At 44.8% G+C, this 20,984-nt stretch overlaps 1 protein-coding gene across 3 annotated transcripts; it reads left to right on the forward strand.

The window, feature by feature from the left end:
* Window positions 1–622: 622 nt before the first annotated feature.
* On the forward strand, window positions 623–20,651 carry LOC106586819 (major facilitator superfamily domain-containing protein 6). Of its 3 annotated transcripts, none has more exons than XM_014174503.3 (7): window positions 623–722; window positions 4,324–5,929; window positions 13,893–13,990; window positions 15,743–15,904; window positions 16,580–16,678; window positions 17,469–17,734; window positions 18,345–20,651. In XM_014174503.3, exons 2-7 carry the CDS (start codon window positions 4,332–4,334, stop codon window positions 18,501–18,503), a joined length of 2,382 nt encoding a protein of 793 aa, XP_014029978.1. In that variant the 5' UTR covers window positions 623–722; window positions 4,324–4,331; the 3' UTR covers window positions 18,504–20,651. The 3 variants fall into 3 exon arrangements, with proteins under 3 accessions (XP_014029978.1, XP_014029977.1, XP_014029976.1); XM_014174502.3 differs by lacking the exon at window positions 623–722 and adding an exon at window positions 1,997–2,700; XM_014174501.3 differs by lacking the exon at window positions 623–722 and adding an exon at window positions 1,998–2,696.
* The last annotated feature ends 333 nt before the right edge of the window (window positions 20,652–20,984 follow it).

Raw genomic sequence — 20,984 nt, forward strand, 5'->3', positions numbered from 1 at the left:
CACTTTAGCTGAGACAGGTAGAAAAGTTCCCTCTCTACAAGCCAATATATATCCCATGTACAATCTATTACAGTGTATTGCATTGGGGGCTAAGGAGGGGGTGGAGAACGAAGTGCTGCTAGCTATGTACGACACAGTAACTCTCACAAACTACACATATTTGGTTAGTAGAGACCCTATTGAGTATTTCCCACCACACTTTAGCTGAGAGAGGTAGAAAAGTTATCTGTACAAGCCAATAAGTCTCCCATATACCGTGTATTGCATTGTAGTGTAAGGAGACACCAGTACTCTGTATTAAAGCTGTTGCCCAGCACAAGAGACCCATTTACGTTTTGCAGACTCTATTGAGTAATTGTATTACTATTATTATTTTTATATATTTCTTTAAATATAGCCTTCACAATAGCTTTCAACATACCAGTATTAAAATATGTCAAATTATCAACAACAACCAAAATTCAAAGGTGGTTGCAATGCTGAGAAAAACAGTACTGCAATAGAGTGCATGTTTTAGTTGTTGATATTCACAAAGTTTAGCATGTCTTTGCATGGGGGCTCTTATTTTGAAAAAATAAATAATAATCTGCAATCGTGCTGCCAGCATAATATCCTGCTGCTAGGAGAACGGTCAAGTTTAGCTGGAAGCGCAAAAAAACGTCTGCGGTTCAAACTCAAAAAAAATTAAAACCTCAATGTCAATATGGAGTCAACATACAAGTGTAAGTAAAAACCAATGGAAATAAGTAAGACACTGTATTTACACGTTGCCACAACCACGTCTCGTAAAAGTAATGATGTTTTTGTTTGGTTAGCTTTTGGAAATTGTAGAAATAAAACATTTTCCTTCTTTAGAAGTTCTAGCTAGGCAGGCTAACATTATTTAGCTAATTAATGTTCTAGCTATCATACAGTAGGCGTATATTAATAATGATATATTTAATATAAGTAGACATGCAGTCATTATTGACTGTAGCGCATATAAAGCACCCACAAACTACCGGTGGCTGAAAACACAATCATCGCGGATGAACGAGTGAGACGAATTTCCGGGCAAAAGGACGGTCCTATGAAAAATAATTTCCTCCTCTTTTTCCCTGCAAGTGTATCCTCGTCAGACGTAATGAAACGTCTTCAGAAGTGTCCACTTAATTTGGGGGCTGAGGGGATAGGGTGTGTCTTTTAAGTGTTTGGACTGCATCCTTCTTCATCTTTATCTTCTTCTCTTGTATAATGGTGTTAACAAACAATTGGATGTACATTCCGCCATCTACTGTGCGGGTGGATATTTGTGTTTTTTAAAATTATTAAACAAATATCATACACGTTTTACATTGCCAGGAATCCTAAACAAACAAATCATCTTAATTTAATAATATTTGTTTTACATTTTGAAGTCGTGCCATGTTGTTTAAATTCATTTATAAAGTAAAAAAGTTAGGTTTTGAATTATCCCTTTTGCATTTGTGAATAAGAAATGTACCTAATAAAGATCCCACAAAGGAAATAATGTGGGTAAACATCACTTCTGGTACGCAAGTTAGACTACCTTCAAAATAAAAGCACACATTTCAAGACACTGAATTTTCAATAACTCCTTAGAATACTATATCTACTAATATTGCTCTAATAATGACAAGTAATAAATCATAAATTAAAACAAGGAGGGGCGAGGGATGCGAGTATCGCTCTGGGCCTCCATGTCCTCTCATGGCGGGGGAGGGGGATCGGAGAGCAAGCACAGCCTGTTCCCTGCAGAGTTGACCATGGGTCTGGGTTCTCCCTCGCCCTCGTATCCCCGCGGCGAGGAGGTACTAGACACTCGGTAGTGAGTGTTGCAACAGAGGACAGACGATTTTTCCACTCTTCAGGTCCTGTTCTGTGAGCTTGTGTGGCCTACCACTTTGCGGCTGAGCCGTTGTTGCTCCCAGACGTTTCCACTTCACAATAACAGCCCTTAGTTGACTGGGGCAGCTCTAGCATGGCAGAAATTTGACGAACTGACTTTTAGGAAAGGTGGCATCCTTTGACAGTGACACGTTGAAAGTCACTGAGCTCTCCAGTAATTTCTTATTCTTATTTTCTTTTTAGGTGTTTTTTAAATTATATTTTTTAAACTGCATTGTTGGGGCTTGTAAGTAAGCATTTCACTGTAAGGTCTACACCTGTTGTATTCGGTGCATGTGTCAAATACAATTTGATTTGATTTGAAATGCAGTTGTTCTAACAAGCGGGGTTCTCAACACTACGGGTGGTTTAATCTACTCGGCGACTTTTATTTATGTGTGCGTAAATGAAAGAACTGGACATGCAGAAAGCAATATAGACGAGGACAAGAAGCCACTTTGGACTATCAGTGCATTCATCATCATTGATTAAATGCGCAGTCAGTCTCAGGCTGCACGCACGCCACAACAGTCTGGAACTCCGAAATAGTCTGGCAGTCGTGAGCGGGCGAGAAATTACGTCGGTCTAGACCTCTCCGAATAGATGTGTTCAACATGAATAGCCCCGTATACTTCTGAAAGCGTATAACTATAGAACGGATTTTTTAACGGTGACATTAGCTGCCTGTCCGCATATTCATCCGGTGAAAGTCGTCGCCAATAGGACAGCTAAATTATGGCCTCGAGAAGATCCATTGTAGAAAAGCGGACTCAGACAACATTGAGACATTGAAACGTTTAAACAATAATGTGGGTAAGAAAATAGCTTTGCTGTTTTTTTTTTTGTTAGTTTTTTTTCTTCTTCCTACTGTTGGATTAATTTGTGTTAAAGAGAATAACACGTTGAGATACGCCCTCTGTGGTTTAAAAAACAACAACATTTCTACATTGAATATAGATGTACATTTTTAATGTGTGGTTGCAAGAAGAAACGCCTCAAACGACAGGTGTATAGCCTAGTAAATAATGTCCAGCTGCGGTGATAAAACAGCTTATTATTATCAATAGTTGTGTGACGCAGTCTTGTCGTTAATGCCGGAATATATTTCTCTAGGGCACAGCTAGTTACAGGCTAACATTTCTACTATTGGATGCAGGGAATTGTGAAGTCATGTATCCTGCTGTACAGGCAGTCATCTAATGCATATGGTTTCCCGAGTCTTTTATATAACTAAATATAACTAAACTAGCTTAAACATCATACTCAATTGTCTTGCTAATCAAATTATTCTATTTTTGACGACACTTATAAGTTATTGTTATAGATGTTTTAGATTTGTCTACGTAAATAAAAAAAGCCTTATGATGAGTCATTAGTGGTGAGCTTTAGTACTCCTGTCTGACCTTGCCGTAACCCATATATTATTTATGTAAAGAAAAATAGACAGCTTGAAAATATGTTTGTAAAACTATCATATGCCAATCTTATGGACTGTCAGTCTTTACATGCTAGCCCCATTTCCCACCAGTTTACCAAAAGTGGCTGGTTCAGAAATTGAAGGTGTGCTTTTTGTTAGCCCATAGAGCACATGTTCCAAAAAGTCACAAGTCTTTGTCTCTGTCTCTCTGTCTCTCTCTCTCTCTCTCTCTGTCTCTCTCTCTCTGTCTCTCTCTCTCTGTCTCAATTCAAATTTTAGGGGCTTTATTGGCATGGGAAACATATGTTTACATTACCAAAGCAAAAGTGAAATAAACAATACAAAAATGAAGAGTAAACATTACTCACAAACGTTTTTAAATAATATAGACATTTCAAATGTTATATTAGTGGCTATGTACAGTAAAGATGTGCAAATAGTTGAAGTATGAAAGGGACAATAAAGATCAGATAAATATAGGTTGTATTTACAATGTTTGTGCTCTTTCTCTATCTCCTCTCTCTTTGTCTCTCTCCCCCTCTCTTGCTCTCCCCTCTCTCTCTCCTCTGTCTCTCTACCCCCTTTCTCTCTCTCTCTCCTCTCTCTCGCTCTTTGTCTCTCTCCCCCTCTCTTGCTCTCCCCTCTCTCTCTCTTTGTCTCTCTCCCCCTCTCTTGCTCTCCCCTCTCTCTCTCCTCTGTCTCTCCCCCCTTTCTCTGTCTCTCTCTCTCTTTGTCTCTCTCCCCCTCTCTTGCTCTCCCCTCTCTCTCTCTCCCCCCTTTCTCTCTCCCCCTTTCTCTCTCTCTCTCCTCTGTCCTCTGTAACTCAGTTGGTAGAGCATGGTGTTTGCAATGCCAGGGTTGTGGGTTTGATTCCCACGGGGGGCCAGCACAGAAAAAAAAAAGAAAGAAATGTATGCATTCACTACTGTAAGTCGCTCTGGATAAGAGCGTCTGCTAAATGACTAAAATGTAAAATGTTTCTCTCTCTCTCTCACTCTCACTCTCTCTCTCACACACAGAGAGAGAGATGGCGAGTGACGACCAGGTGGCCATCTTGACGGATGACGAGGGTCATCAGAAGAGGAAGTATGTTCTGGCAGAACCCTTCAACACCCTGTCCAACACCCTGGAGCAGATACCGGTGGGAACATGCCCCACCTCTGCCTTCCAAGGTCCAGAGTCTCCCCCCACAGACACACCTGACTCCCCCTCCAACCCCAGCAATGACTGCCTGGAGAGGAACTGTGTGTGGATTGACAACCACCTCCTCATCTCCAAGGTCTTCTATTTCTTCTTCTATGCAGCCTATGGGTCCCTACATCCACTGCTGCCTGTCTACTACAAGCAGCTGGGGATGACTCCCAGTCAGAGCGGCCTGCTGGTTGGGATCCGGTACTTCATCGAATTCTGTAGCGCCCCCTTTTGGGGGGTGGTGGCGGACCGCTTCAAGAAGGGCAAGGTGGTGCTTGTGTTTTCCGTTTTCTGCTGGCTCGTGTTCAACTGCGGCATCGGCTTCATCAAGCCCGCCTCCATAACATGCGTGGAGAGGAAACCCACAGTCGCACACCCCACCAGCCCTGCCCATCTCAGTCTGCCGGCCAATTACAGTAGGGACCGCAGGGGTGTGATTGGAGACTTGTTTTCCCTCTCTTCGAATCAACACGGTTTAGCATCAGATTCAGTTAGTGGCGGTCCCCTGCACAGGTATGTGAGGAGCGATGGTGGTAATGTCACTGGACCCAGCACTGTCACGGGACCTGTGCCTTCCCCCACCATCACCACAACAACATCTTCCCCCTCCACCACCCCCACTACAACAGCCAGCTCAAAACCTGCCTCAAATCTAACCACAACCAAACCAACCACCACAACCCTTCCCAAAGTCTACCACATCATCTCCAACCACGACCAGGTGGAGACCATCTTCCTCCTGATCCTGCTAGTCATCATCATCGGCGAGTTCTTCAGCGCTCCGGCCGTGACCATAGTGGACACGCGCACCCTACAGTACCTGGGCCCCCACCAGGACCGCTACGGCCTGCAGAGAATGTGGGGCTCCCTGGGCTGGGGCCTGGCCATGCTCTGCGTAGGCATCTGGATCGACCACACCCACATCAAGTTCTTCATCCAGGGCACTGGCTGCGTCGTGCCCGACTACAAGAACTACCAGATAGCCTTTATTGTCTTTGGAGTCCTGATGGCCGTAGCTTTGATATTGTCCACACAGTTTTACTTTGAGAGTAGTACTAGTGACCACCGGCCAATGGAGGCCCAGCTGGAAGAGGATAAGAGACAGGAGGCAGAGTCTCCTCAAATGTCCAGTGGCGTTTCATCTCCCAAAGGGCATGCAGTGGAATCGTTAGAATCCCAAAGTGTCGTCAGCAAGTCGTTTCTTTACCAGGACCTCATTCGGCTGCTGTGTAGTGTGCAGTACGGCTCAGTGCTCTTCGTGGCCTGGTTTATGGGATTCGGCTACGGCTTTGTGTTCACGTTCCTCTACTGGCACCTGGAGGACCTGAAAGGGACCACCACGCTATTTGGAGTGTGCTCGGTGCTGAGCCACATCTCAGAGCTGGTCGCCTACTTCACCAGCCACAAGCTCATCGAGCTGGTTGGCCATATAAGGTTTATAAAAGGGGACATGGGTCAAAATCCCAGGGGGGGGTATGTCTCAAAGCTGGATCAATGAGTTAGCCAGCTAACTTGCTTAAATGTTCAGAAATAACTTTTGGGGGGAATATATGCTTGAAATTGGCATGGATTGATTTAATTGTTTAAACCAACAACCCATGTTCAAGTTTAGGTTACCCCTCAGGTCTGTTTGTACTGTAGTGTACCCCTCAGGTCTGTTTGTACAGTAGTGTAACCCTCAGGTCTGTTTGTTCAGTAGTGTACCCCTCAGGTCTGTTTGTACAGTAGTATACCCCTCAGGTCTGTTTGTACAGTAGTGTACCCCTCAGGTCTGTTTGTACAGTAGTATACCCCTCAGGTCTGTTTGTACAGTAGTGTACCCCTCAGGTCTGTTTGTTCAGTAGTGTACCCCTCAGGTCTGTTTGTACAGTAGTATACCCCTCAGGTCTGTTTGTACAGTAGTGTACCCCTCAGGTCTGTTTGTACAGTAGTATACCCCTCAGGTCTGTTTGTAGTGTACCCCTCAGGTCTGTTTGTAGTGTACCCCTCAGGTCTGTTTGTACAGTAGTGTACCCCTCAGGTCTGTTTGTAGTATACCCCTCAGGTCTGTTTGTACAGTAGTATACCCCTCAGGTCTGTTTGTACAGTAGTGTACCCCTCAGGTCTGTTTGTACAGTAGTATACCCCTCAGGTCTGTTTGTACAGTAGTATACCCCTCAGGTCTGTTTGTACAGTAGTATACCCCTCAGGTCTGTTTGTACAGTAGTATACCCCTCAGGTCTGTTTGAAAAGTAGTATACCCCTCAGGTCTGTTTGTACAGTAGTATACCCCTCAGGTCTGTTTGTACAGTAGTGTACCCCTCAGGTCTGTTTGTTCAGTAGTATTCCCCTCAGGTCTGTTTGTACAGTAGTGTACCCCTCAGGTCTGTTTGTACAGTAGTGTACCCCTCAGGTCTGTTTGTACAGTAGTATTCCCCTCAGGTCTGTTTGTTCAGTAGTATACCCCTCAGGTCTGTTTGTACAGTAGTATACCCCTCAGGTCTGTTTGTACAGTAGTATACCCCTCAGGTCTGTTTGAAAAGTAGTATACCCCTCAGGTCTGTTTGTACAGTAGTATACCCCTCAGGTCTGTTTGTACAGTAGTGTACCCCTCAGGTCTGTTTGTTCAGTAGTATTCCCCTCAGGTCTGTTTGTACAGTAGTGTACCCCTCAGGTCTGTTTGTTCAGTAGTATTCCCCTCAGGTCTGTTTGTACAGTAGTATACCCCTCAGGTCTGTTTGTACAGTAGTATTCCCCTCAGGTCTGTTTGTACATTAGTATTCCCCTCAGGTCTGTTTGTACAGTAGTATTCCCCTCAGGTCTGTTTGTACAGTAGTGTACCCCTCAGGTCTGTTTGTACAGTAGTATACCCCTCAGGTCTGTTTGTACAGTAGTGTACCCCTCAGGTCTGTTTGTAGTATACCCCTCAGGTCTGTTTGTACAGTAGTGTACCCCTCAGGTCTGTTTGTACAGTAGTGTACCCCTCAGGTCTGTTTGTTCAGTAGTGTACCCCTCAGGTCTGTTTGTACAGTAGTGTACCCCTCAGGTCTGTTTGTACAGTAGTGTACCCCTCAGGTCTGTTTGTACAGTAGTATACCCCTCAGGTCTGTTTGTAGTGTACCCCTCAGGTCTGTTTGTAGTGTACCCCTCAGGTCTGTTTGTACAGTAGTGTACCCCTCAGGTCTGTTTGTAGTATACCCCTCAGGTCTGTTTGTACAGTAGTGTACCCCTCAGGTCTGTTTGTACAGTAGTGTACCCCTCAGGTCTGTTTGTACAGTAGTATACCCCTCAGGTCTGTTTGTACAGTAGTATACCCCTCAGGTCTGTTTGTACAGTAGTATACCCCTCAGGTCTGTTTGTACAGTAGTATACCCCTCAGGTCTGTTTGAAAAGTAGTATACCCCTCAGGTCTGTTTGTACAGTAGTATACCCCTCAGGTCTGTTTGTACAGTAGTGTACCCCTCAGGTCTGTTTGTTCAGTAGTATTCCCCTCAGGTCTGTTTGTACAGTAGTATACCCCTCAGGTCTGTTTGTACAGTAGTATACCCCTCAGGTCTGTTTGTACAGTAGTATTCCCCTAAGGTCTGTTTGTACATTAGTATTCCCCTCAGGTCTGTTTGTACAGTAGTATTCCCCTCAGGTCTGTTTGTACAGTAGTGTACCCCTCAGGTCTGTTTGTACAGTAGTATACCCCTCAGGTCTGTTTGTACAGTAGTGTACCCCTCAGGTCTGTTTGTAGTATACCCCTCAGGTCTGTTTGTACAGTAGTGTACCCCTCAGGTCTGTTTGTACAGTAGTGTACCCCTCAGGTCTGTTTGTTCAGTAGTGTACCCCTCAGGTCTGTTTGTACAGTAGTGTACCCCTCAGGTCTGTTTGTTCAGTAGTGTACCCCTCAGGTCTGTTTGTACAGTAGTATACCCCTCAGGTCTGTTTGTACAGTAGTATACCCCTCAGGTCTGTTTGTACAGTAGTATACCCCTCAGGTCTGTTTGTACAGTAGTATACCCCTCAGGTCTGTTTGTACAGTAGTATACCCCTCAGGTCTGTTTGTTCAGTAGTATACCCCTCAGGTCTGTTTGTACAGTAGTATACCCTCAGGTCTGTTTGTACAGTAGTATACCCCTCAGGTCTGTTTGTACAGTAGTATACCCCTCAGGTCTGTTTGTACAGTAGTATACCCCTCAGGTCTGTTTGTACAGTAGTATACCCCTCAGGTCTGTTTGTACAGTAGTGTACCCCTCAGGTCTGTTTGTACAGTAGTATTCCCCTCAGGTCTGTTTGTACAGTAGTATTCCCCTCAGGTCTGTTTGTACAGTAGTATACCCCTCAGGTCTGTTTGTACAGTAGTGTACCCCTCAGGTCTGTTTGTAGTGTACCCCTCAGGTCTGTTTGTAGTGTACCCCTCAGGTCTGTTTGTAGTGTACCCCTCAGGTCTGTTTGTACAGTAGTGTACCCCTCAGGTCTGTTTGTAGTATACCCCTCAGGTCTGTTTGTACAGTAGTGTACCCCTCAGGTCTGTTTGTACAGTAGTGTACCCCTCAGGTCTGTTTGTACAGTAGTATTCCCCTCAGGTCTGTTTGTACAGTAGTATACCCCTCAGGTCTGTTTGTACAGTAGTATACCCCTCAGGTCTGTTTGTACAGTAGTATACCCCTCAGGTCTGTTTGTACAGTAGTGTACCCCTCAGGTCTGTTTGTACAGTAGTATACCCCTCAGGTCTGTTTGTTCAGTAGTATTCCCCTCAGGTCTGTTTGTACAGTAGTATTCCCCTCAGGTCTGTTTGTACGTTAGTATTCCCCTCAGGTCTGTTTGTACAGTAGTATTCCCCTCAGGTCTGTTTGTACAGTAGTGTACCCCTCAGGTCTGTTTGTACAGTAGTATACCCCTCAGGTCTGTTTGTACAGTAGTGTACCCCTCAGGTCTGTTTGTAGTATACCCCTCAGGTCTGTTTGTACAGTAGTGTACCCCTCAGGTCTGTTTGTACAGTAGTGTACCCCTCAGGTCTGTTTGTACAGTAGTGTACGTCTCAGGTCTGTTTGTACAGTAGTGTACGTCTCAGGTCTGTTTGTACAGTAGTATACCCCTCAGGTCTGTTTGTACAGTAGTATACCCCTCAGGTCTGTTTGTTCAGTAGTATACCCCTCAGGTCTGTTTGTACAGTAGTATACCCCTCAGGTCTGTTTGTTCAGTAGTATACCCCTCAGGTCTGTTTGTAGTGTACCCCTCAGGTCTGTTTGTACAGTAGTGTACCCCTCAGGTCTGTTTGTTCAGTAGTGTACCCCTCAGGTCTGTTTGTACAGTAGTGTACCCCTCAGGTCTGTTTGTACAGTAGTATACCCCTCAGGTCTGTTTGTACAGTAGTGTACCCCTCAGGTCTGTTTGTAGTAGTACCCCTCAGGTCTGTTTGTACAGTAGTGTACCCCTCAGGTCTGTTTGTACAGTAGTGTACCCCTCAGGTCTGTTTGTACAGTAGTGTACGTCTCAGGTCTGTTTGTACAGTAGTGTACGTCTCAGGTCTGTTTGTACAGTAGTATACCCCTCAGGTCTGTTTGTACAGTAGTATACCCCTCAGGTCTGTTTGTTCAGTAGTATACCCCTCAGGTCTGTTTGTACAGTAGTATACCCCTCAGGTCTGTTTGTTCAGTAGTATACCCCTCAGGTCTGTTTGTAGTGTACCCCTCAGGTCTGTTTGTACAGTAGTGTACCCCTCAGGTCTGTTTGTTCAGTAGTGTACCCCTCAGGTCTGTTTGTACAGTAGTGTACCCCTCAGGTCTGTTTGTTCAGTAGTGTACCCCTCAGGTCTGTTTGTACAGTAGTGTACCCCTCAGGTCTGTTTGTACAGTAGTATACCCCTCAGGTCTGTTTGTACAGTAGTATACCCCTCAGGTCTGTTTGTACAGTAGTGTACCCCTCAGGTCTGTTTGTACAGTAGTATACCCCTCAGGTCTGTTTGTACAGTAGTATACCCCTCAGGTCTGTTTGTACAGTAGTATACCCCTCAGGTCTGTTTGTACAGTAGTATACCCCTCAGGTCTGTTTGTACAGTAGTATACCCCTCAGGTCTGTTTGTACAGTAGTGTACCCCTCAGGTCTGTTTGTTCAGTAGTATTCCCCTCAGGTCTGTTTGTACAGTAGTATTCCCCTCAGGTCTGTTTGTACAGTAGTATACCCCTCAGGTCTGTTTGTACAGTAGTGTACCCCTCAGGTCTGTTTGTACAGTAGTATACCCCTCAGGTCTGTTTGTACAGTAGTGTACCCCTCAGGTCTGTTTGTACAGTAGTGTACCCCTCAGGTCTGTTTGTACAGTAGTGTACCCCTCAGGTCTGTTTGTTCAGTAGTATACCCCTCAGGTCTGTTTGTACAGTAGTATACCCCTCAGGTCTGTTTGTACAGTAGTATACCCCTCAGGTCTGTTTGTACAGTAGTATACCCCTCAGGTCTGTTTGTACAGTAGTATACCCCTCAGGTCTGTTTGTACAGTAGTATACCCCTCAGGTCTGTTTGTACAGTAGTATACCCCTCAGGTCTGTTTGTTCAGTAGTATACCCCTCAGGTCTGTTTGTACAGTAGTATACCCCTCAGGTCTGTTTGTACAGTAGTGTACCCCTCAGGTCTGTTTGTTCAGTAGTATACCCCTCAGGTCTGTTTGTTCAGTAGTGTACCCCTCAGGTCTGTTTGTACAGTAGTATACCCCTCAGGTCTGTTTGTACAGTAGTATACCCCTCAGGTCTGTTTGTACAGTAGTATACCCCTCAGGTCTGTTTGTACAGTAGTATACCCCTCAGGTCTGTTTGTACAGTAGTGTACCCCTCAGGTCTGTTTGTTCAGTAGTATACCCCTCAGGTCTGTTTGTACAGTAGTATACCCCTCAGGTCTGTTTGTACAGTAGTATTCCCCTCAGGTCTGTTTGTTCAGTAGTATACCCCTCAGGTCTGTTTGTACAGTAGTATACCCCTCAGGTCTGTTTGTACAGTAGTATACCCCTCAGGTCTGTTTGTACAGTAGTATACCCCTCAGGTCTGTTTGTTCAGTAGTATACCCCTCAGGTCTGTTTGTTCAGTAGTATACCCCTCAGGTCTGTTTGTTCAGTAGTATTCCCCTCAGGTCTGCTATAGTGGGACCAGGCTACAGAACCCAGGTCAGCTCAGTCTGGTATAGTGGGACCAGGCTACAGAACCCAGGTCATCTCAGTCTGGTATAGTGGGACCAGGCTACAGAACCCAGGTCAGCTCAGTCTGCTATAGTGAGACCAGGCTACAGAACCCAGGCCAGCTCAGTCTGGTATAGTGGGACCAGGCTACAGAACCCAGGTCAGCTCAGTCTGCTATAGTGGGACCAGGCGACAGAACCCAGGTCAGCTCAGTCTGGTATAGTGGGACCAGGCTACAGAACCCAGGTCAGCTCAGTCTGCTATAGTGGGACATGGCTACAGAACCCAGGTCAGCTCAGTCTGCTATAGTGGGACCAGGCTACAGAACCCAGGTCAGCTCAGTCTGGTATAGTGGGACCAGGCTACAGAACCCAGGTCATCTCAGTCTGGTATAGTAATCCTACACAGTCGCAGTATTATTTTCTGTCCTTCAGTTTGATTAAATTCCACCCAATAGCTCACCTTACTTGCAGATTTGTTGAGAAAGGATTAAAAAAATATCTAGATTTGGTCAGACTTTTCACTTGTTCCCTTTTTTGGTCGGTGAACTTAAACGACGGCCAAGTATTTTAAAGTCATCTCACCTTCAGTGAATAGACAGTCTTTCATTTCCTGCCAGGGTTGTGGGAAAATGTTTTTTGTTGTTGTTGCCCGCACTACAGTTGGCTATATCAGTCCGCTAATACAGGACTGTTATTAATATTTATTTTTTACAGCCCTACTTCCCACGGCTGTGTTTCCTGTCCTGTACCTGTGTGAACTACTTTAGTTTAACATGTTTGTAGTGGAGTATTATGGCGGATCAGGGGTGAAAAAATAACCACAACATGGTAGTAGCGCCACTCATACTATCTCTCTCTATCTCATACTATCTCTCTCTGTCTCTCTCTGTCTCTCTCATACTATCTCTCTGTCTCTCTCATACTATCTCTCTGTCTCTCTCATACTATCTCTCTCTGTTTCTCTGTCTCTCTCATACTATCTCTCTATCTCATACTATCTCTCTCTGTCTCTCTCATACTATCTCTCTCTGTCGCTCTCTATCTCATACTATCTCTCTCTGTGTGTCTCCATGCTCTCTCATACTGATCTCTCTCTCTGTCTCTCTGTCTCTCTCATACTATCTCTCTCTCTGTCTCTCTCATACTATCTCTCTCTGTCTCTCTCATACTATCTCTCTCTGTGTGTCTCTGTCTCTATCTGTCTCTATCTCTCTCTATCTCTCTCTCTGTCACTCTGTATGTCTCTCTCTCTGTCTCTTTCTTGCTCGCTCTCTCGCCTCTCTCTCTCTCTCTCTCTCTCTCTCTCTCTCTCTCTCTCTCTCTCATCCAACCCATCTCATATCCGGCCCATCTGGACATTTATAGCTTGTTAGCGAATAATATACTACAATCAGCCTTTGTGTTCGTTTACTTTTAGATTAAGTTCAACGGTCGCTTTTGTTTCATGAGAGAGGCAATAGAGAAAAGTTTGTAAACTGGAATAATTTAAGTGTTTGGTAAATGTGTCAGTATATTTGCATTGTATTTGCATTGTCAGATCAGGGGTTTGATTGGACAGGACGTTGTCATGGGAGATGGGCACCAAATATCCAACGGTCTGGGAAGGAAATATATTCTGTTCAGAATAGGGTTGCAAAGCTACCGGTAATTTACCGAAGTTACCGGAATCTTCAGTAATTTTGGTAATTAAAAGATAATCTATGGCAATCTATCGTAGCTTTGGCAACCCTCATATTAAACACCAATGTTATTCACTGAGTTGATGGTTTATATTTAAACCATATTTAAAACCATCTTATTCAATTATTTCATATATTTTACATGTGATAAGGCCCAACAGAGGGCCAGAGACAATTACAGGTGCCTGTAATAATCTGAAATACCCAAAAGGGCCACTAGATGTCATGTGATAGATTATGTAAAATCCTTGAAAGATACCAAAATCCTGGTAATTTACTGGTAAACTTAGAAACGTTTCCAGTAATATACCCTCCCCTTGCAACCCTAGTTCAGAATGACAATGACAAACCAACCCCAATCCAGGGACAGTTCAGGTTTGACCTCTGAACTTTGGCCTTGCTTTCACCTGCAACTCTGTTGAGGCAATAACCTCCTATAGGTTTAGGTTAGGGCTAGGGTTTAGGATAGGGTTAGGGTTATGTTTGTGATTGGTGGATTGTTATTTGAACAGTGTAGTGATAGTTCCAGAACATCAATAAACCATCTGTGTTCCGTGGCCTTCTCCTCCTCCCCTCTCCCTCCACAGGGTGCTGTACATCGGTCTGGCCTGCAACACGGCTCGTTACCTGTACATCTCCTACCTGGAGAACGCCTGGATCGTCCTGCCCATGGAGGTCCTTCAAGGTTAGGCTACACTGGGTGTCACGGCGTGGCATATGTTGACTTAGCTTAGCTTAGCTTAGCTCAGCTAATGTTAACATTAGATAGAAAGAAGGTAGAAGCAGTGTTTGAACTGGCTGCACCAGTGCACTTACATTGTTGCCATGTTGGCTCAGAGTTCATATCAGGCTGGACAGGAACTCTCCTCTCAACGACATGAAAGGCTTTTCCTTTGCCTGGAAAACACCCTTTTCCTCTGTATCTAGACCCCACTAACAGCCACTTAGGCCATGAATAACAATGTTGCAGCTGCACACGAAAGATTAACATTAAAGGACGCTTAAAATGTTTGTAATAATTTACTAGAGGCGTAACATCACCCAACAAAACATTTAGAGACGCACTGAATCTCTTTTAAAAATCTCCATAATTCTAAAAGAAGTGGTATGCCAATAGTTGTATTTTATTTAACATTTATTTAACTAGGCAAGTCAGTTAAGAACAAATTCTTATTTACAATGACGGCCTACCCCGGCCAAACCCGGAAGACGCTGGGCCAATAGTGCGCCGCCCTATGGCACTCCCAATCATGATACAGCCTGCAACACAAACAAAATGGCCATAGCTCTGGTCTGGGCATTGTTTTCTAATAGTGGGAGGTTATGCCACATTCACGTCATGTCGGAAACTCGGGAACTCTTAAAATGAACATATGTAATTTGCGTAGCGCTTCCTATTGGTTGATTCTGATCATTCCCAAGTGGGAACTCTGGTATCATCTTTTTACAACGAGTAAGCAAGTCGGAAATTCCAGAGTGTCTGACATGACGTGAACACGGCATACGTGACGAAATGGGATAGAGCCGAATAGGGGGCAAGGCCAGGCCGGACTATGGAGGGTAGCAGGTTCAATGGCTTTGTTATATTATTGGTATACAATGAGACAATGAGGCATGTTGACTTTGAACTAGCTGGTTGAGCCACTTTAAACACAGCACACCCAGCAAGGGTTAAGTCCACTCTCTCTCGTCTGTCGCCTGCCATGAACGCTCTGTCTCGGGTTCTGCTGTTGTGCAGTGGTTGCACAGCCTTTCCTCTACAGGGAACCAGGTTTTCTTGTGTCTACCCTTCTCAATGACAAGGCTGTGCTCACTGAGCCTGTACTATGTCAAGGTTTTTGTAAGGTTTTGATCAGTAGCAATGGTCAAATATTTAGCCATGGTGTAATGTCTATTTAGGGCCAGATAGCACTGCATTTTGCTTTGTGCTTGTGCTTGTGTTTCCTAATAAGCAATGTAGTTTTGTTTAGACTGTGTTGTAAATTGTTTTTATCTGATTGATTGGATGTTCTGGTCCTGAGGCTTCAGTGTGTTAGTAGAACAGGTTTGTGAACTCAGCCCCAGGACCAGCTGGATGAGGGGACTATTTTCTTTGCTCAGCTCTTGGCATTGCAGGGCTTGGTAATGATATGAGAGGGGGTCACTGTATTTTAGATGTTTCCAAAACTGAATTGCTCAATTCTGAGTTTTTATTATTAGTGGATATTGGCCTAATTCTGCCCTGCATGCATTGTTTGTAGTTTTCCTCTGGACATGTAGGAGAATCTTACAGAACTCTGCATGTAGGGTTTCAATGGGGGGGTTTGTCCCATTTGGTGAAATCTTGTTTTGCAAGTTGACCCCACATACCACACTGTCTCTCTCTCTGTCTCTCTCTCTCCCTGTCTGTGTCTCTCTCTTTCTCTGTCTCTCTCTTTCCGTATCTCTGTGTATCTAGGTGTGACCCATGCCTCAGTGTGGGCAGCCTGTATCTCCTACCTCAGTGCTGCAGTGCCTCCAGAGCTGAGGACCTCTGCCCAGGGTATCCTCCAGGGCCTGCATCTGGGGCTGGGCCGGGGCTGTGGGGCCATGGTGGGGGGAGGCTTCGTCAATGTTTTTGGTAAGAATCACTGTGTGGGGAGAAGTTGTATTTAATTGAATTGTGTCCCCCAGTTCTAGAGTATGTAAAACACATTCAACCAAAGAGAGATGGATCTATTGGCGTCACCCGTTAAAGGTACTTTCAGGAGTAAAGACTGCTTGCTATTCAATGTTCAATTTGCTCTTCAATGTTCATTAATTGAAATGACTATTGAGAACAGCAGTAACTATTGTAGATTGTACATTTAACAGTGGCTAACAGAACAGAAGGTAGCTTCACTCCTACTTGAGCAGCTACTTGTACTCACACGTGTCATACTCTCACATGCCTTTCCAACTGTTGAACAACGCCTCATCTCCTTAAAAGGATACCCTGTCCTCCATGGTTTTCATAAAATAATCCAGGTCTTAACTCTTAATAAACTACCACCAGCCCCATCTTCAATCATTAGGATAGGAATTTGATGGTCTGGAATGCACTTGGCAGCTCGGTGAGACTGTGTGTCTCTCTCTGTGTTCTGAAACACATTGTGATGACTGGGGTAACATATATCCTTTACAGTACTGAAATGGACACTAATTGTCAGTTTTTCTGTTATATGAAAAGCAATTTGTGAAATAAATACATTTATTTTGAGATTCTGTTTCCAAAAGCCTATGGAGCACACGTTTGTCTTTTTGGGTTATGGTTTAGGCGCAGCCCACACCTTCAGAGGGATAGGAATGGTCTCCCTCGTCATCCTCCTCCTCTTCGCTCTCATCCAGTGGCTGGCTGTGCAGAGTGGGAACAAAGGTATGTGTCATTAATGTTTATTTTATCCTACCCTGTACCCTTCATGGCATGCCTCTGCATGGACTTAGGCCTACAGGAAAACAGAATTCACTTCACCTATTAAACCCCTTAGTGGAGAAGTGACTGGCTCCCAATGTGGCAAGCATAACATTTACTTCACCTATTAAACCCCTTAGTGGAGAAGTGACTGGCTCCCAATGTGGCAAGCATAACATTTACTTCACCTATTAAACCCCTTAGTGGAGAAGTGACTGGCTCCCAATGTGGCAAGCATAACATTTACTTCACCTATTAAAGCCCTTAGTGGAGAAGTGACTGGCTCCCAATGTGGCAAGCATAACATTTACTTCACCTATTAAAGCCCTTAGTGGAGAAGTGACTGGCTCCCAATGTGGCAAGCATAACATTTACTTCACCTATTATACCCCTTAGTGGAGAAGTGACTGGCTCCCAATCTGGCAAGCATAACATTTACTTCACCTATTAAAGCCCTTAGTGGAGAAGTGACTGGCTCCCAATGTGGCAAGCATAACATTTACTTCACCTATTATACCCCTTAGTGGAGAAGTGACTGGCTCCCAATGTGGCAAGCATAACATTTACTGCCATTAACGTTTTATTCTCTTTGTCAATCAGCAACTGAGAAATCCATAGACATTGGAATGCTGCATGAATCGTATTTAGGATCTTGATAGTGGAGATTGTTGTTAGGTCAGACACGTTAACAGAATAATCATTTTGAAGCATGCCAGGAATTGTTATGAAACATTTAGCTTGAGTTGTTTTCCAGATCCCAGAATGCTGGCGGAGAACATCCCAGTCCCCTCCAGCCCTGTTCCCATAGCGACCATAGACATTATCCAATCAAATAATGGAGCCGCCACAATGACACCGCCGAGGAAGACCAAGCACCAGGAGGATCAGGAGGACGTGAGCAAGCCTGCCTGGGTGGTGTCCGCCTCACCCTGGGTCACCCTGGCCTTCGCCCTGCACCAGATCAGAGAGATCGCTACCCTTGCCAGGAGCAGCCCTGCAAACAACCATCAGCCGCTGCAGGTACTGTAGGTAGACAGGGTAGCTGGCAGCACGTGGGCTTCAGGGATAGACTGGTGGGTTCAGGGATAGACTGGTGGGTTCAGGGATAGACTGGTGGGTTCTGGGATAGACTGGTGGGTTCAGGGATAGACTGGTGGGTTCAGGGATAGACTGGTGGGTTCAGGGATAGACTGGTGGGTTCAGGCTGTGCTTTGAGGCTGGGCCCAAAGACATATCGCTGGGCAGAGAAAGAAACAGGTGATGTTTGTGATTGTTACATTTGTGATAATGAAATGTGACAGGAATGTTTATCTAGCAATGTGTGCATGTTCCATGTTGTATCATGTCCTGCTGAGAATTGTCTTCTTTATTTCATGCATGCCATCTTGAAGAAAGGTGAGAATATAATACCTGCCTTTAGAACGGTATTTTATGAGAGTGATTTTTTTTCATATTGTAGCGACCTTAACCCAAGTCCTAGCGAGCTCGGCATGAGGTTTGGACCTCTTGGCGTAATGGTTAAGGTGTTGGCTTGACTTTCGCTGGACCCGAATTCACTACAATATCTACAGTAGCTAAGTAGTATTATTACAGTATTAATGTAACACTTTACCTTTGCTCTGATTGGTAGGAGATAAATGAGATCGGCACAGATGAACCAACAGAGGAAACCTCCCCATCCCTAGAACCCCCCCCCAGACTGGCCCCTCTCAAGTGGGACACCCTCCCTGACCAGGACCCCCCTACGCCTGCTGATCAACCACCCCTCTCCACTGGCCACACGCAGTAGGGGACTGGGAAGAGGGGACATGTTGCACATTGAGGAACTGCCCTAAAATCTTTTCCTTCCAAGCAACACCAAGTCAAGGCCCATGCACAGCTGGGAAGTCCAGCTAAAAGAGTAAGGAGTATGATTTATACAGACTGGACAGGAGAGAAATACTGACCAAAATGAAGGAGGTTGAATTCGTCCTCCTAGCAAGACAGGTCTTAACCAGCGCCTTTAGGGATCTATGGAAAAACTCTGGAATGATCTGTTGTTACTCTGTCAAGAGGACATCAAATGAGTAACAGAGTTGTATTTATTTTACTCATCCTGGAAATCTGGGATAGTGGGTTCGATTGAATAATGCTCCAATTGTCTCGCTGGCCCTCGAAGTGCCTGAGCCGCGGTGCTGTTGTCAGTCTGTGATTCACACTCCTGTAGCAGTGCCACACAGAATCTAAAATGCTGTGTGTAATGGCTGCTTTGCTTGATGTGGACTGTAGAGATTCCTCTTACATCAAGTTTAGGTGCAAATTCAATAGGCAAATGTTGTGGAACGTTGCAGATAGCAATATTATTAATATAACGGGTTTGATTACTTATTCTACATGTCAGAGAGACATGTGTTCTGCATCACAGAAGTTTGGTGTCACCTTAATTGGGGAGGTCGGGCTCGTGGTAATGACTGGAGCGGTATCAGTGGAATGGTGTCAAACACATCAATGTGTTTGATGCCATTCCATTGGCTCCGTTCCGGCCATTATTATGAGCCGTTCTCCCCTCAGCAGCCTCCACTGTTCTACATACTATATTGATATCCGCCTGTTCCACAACTTTGTGCTCTCTTGAAAGTGGCCCTGCTACTAAACTATAACACCATGAGTTCTGTAGACCCCACTTTGTATATGTATTGAAAAGGCCAAAATGTCTAAATGTCAAATATTTTACTATAATCATATTTAGACAGAAATTGTCAATGATATCAAACTGCTTTCCTCCAAAGGACTATCTAAAACTGTTCATAGACATGTAATGACCATTTTACATGCCTTGTCTGCTGTACGTAGCCTATTTTCTACCTGACAACTAATACTCCTAGTGCACTGTGGTCTTTATCTCTTCAAGGTGAAACAACAGTTCGCAATACGTCACTGGAAAAGTTTTTTTTTTTAAATTACAAAAAATGTGATCCTTGTAATTTAATATGAAGAATATGCACCAAATTTAAAATCACTTTAATGCTGTTTGATATAAAATGTATATAAAAAAAAAAAAAAAAAAAAAGATTGAAAATCGAGCATAGGCATATTTCTGTCCATGAGGGAGAAAACCTTAGCTCTTGACAGACATGGTCCAATCAAAATCTCCATTTGATGTTTCCAGCATGTGATTGGCTGTCCCTGAGACTGTAGTTTCTTAAGCAGCCAGGTTGGGGCAGTAGATGGGAGTTCACTGGATTCCACAGCCATGGGAGTACATGAGAGCTTGTTACAGTGACCAGCAGGGGAGCACGTCTCAATGCCCCAGGCACTTACCACACAGGAGGAGAAAAACAACAAATGTATTAATGATTGCTGCCAGTTAACCTGAGAGCTATAAGCACCATTTGAAAGTCATTCTGGTGAATAGTTGTAACTACGATGCAGAGTTTTTGATTCCAGAGGAAGACAGATGTCTGCTTTGACTATGATTAGAGTGGGATGACAGCCTGAGGAAGAGTTTCTGGGTCACTATGAAGTCAAACCCACTGAGAGAGACGATAACTCTGAGAGACTCTGGGGAATCCCCGATTCTCCCTAAGTCTACAAATGGTGGAAACTCCCTCCAGCCAATGCTTACACCAATCCTATGCTTTTAAATCCATGCCAGGGAGTGTACAAGTACACACTTCTGGAAAAGGGTGGAGAATCAGGAGGGAGCCTTTGGGGAATGATGGGAACACTGAAGTCCCCTAAAGTCTCTGTTGCCCCCAGTTACAGGACTTCTCTTCTCATTAGGTGTTTTATCATGGAAGATGAAGCCGAGAGGTAACGCCCCCTACTTTCTGCCTACTGCTAATTTACTGGCCATTTTAGGGTCCTCCGGTTCACCACAGAGGTTTAAATTGATCTTAGAGGAGCTCCATATCCTCGTCCCCTATAAGGTAGGGTTCTGGAGGTGGGGTGAAGGCGCTGGGGGAGGGCAGGTAGGGGGGGGGGTAGAGAGGGGCACTGGGGGAGGGCGGGTAGGGGTGAGAGAGGTGTGCTGGGTGCAGGGCATGGGTGTATTCTGAGTGTAGATAGGGACGGAGTTAGATGTAGGCGGAGCCTGGGCATAGCTGTCCATCTCGTCTTTGCTGAGGTCGTCCCCATGGTGGCTGGAGGTGAAGAGCATGTCCTCGTAGCAGGCCATAAGGCTGCTCCTGGCTTTACTGCTCCCCGGGGGTCACGTGTCCACCGCCCTTCAGGAAGGCTGCAAACCTATGGGTCACATGGCAGACAGATGCATCATTAACCACCTCAACTG

The sequence above is a fragment of the Salmo salar genome, chromosome 25 (genome assembly GCF_965601325.2).
Source record: "Salmo salar chromosome 25, fSalSal1, whole genome shotgun sequence".
Taxonomy (NCBI): domain Eukaryota; kingdom Metazoa; phylum Chordata; class Actinopteri; order Salmoniformes; family Salmonidae; genus Salmo; species Salmo salar.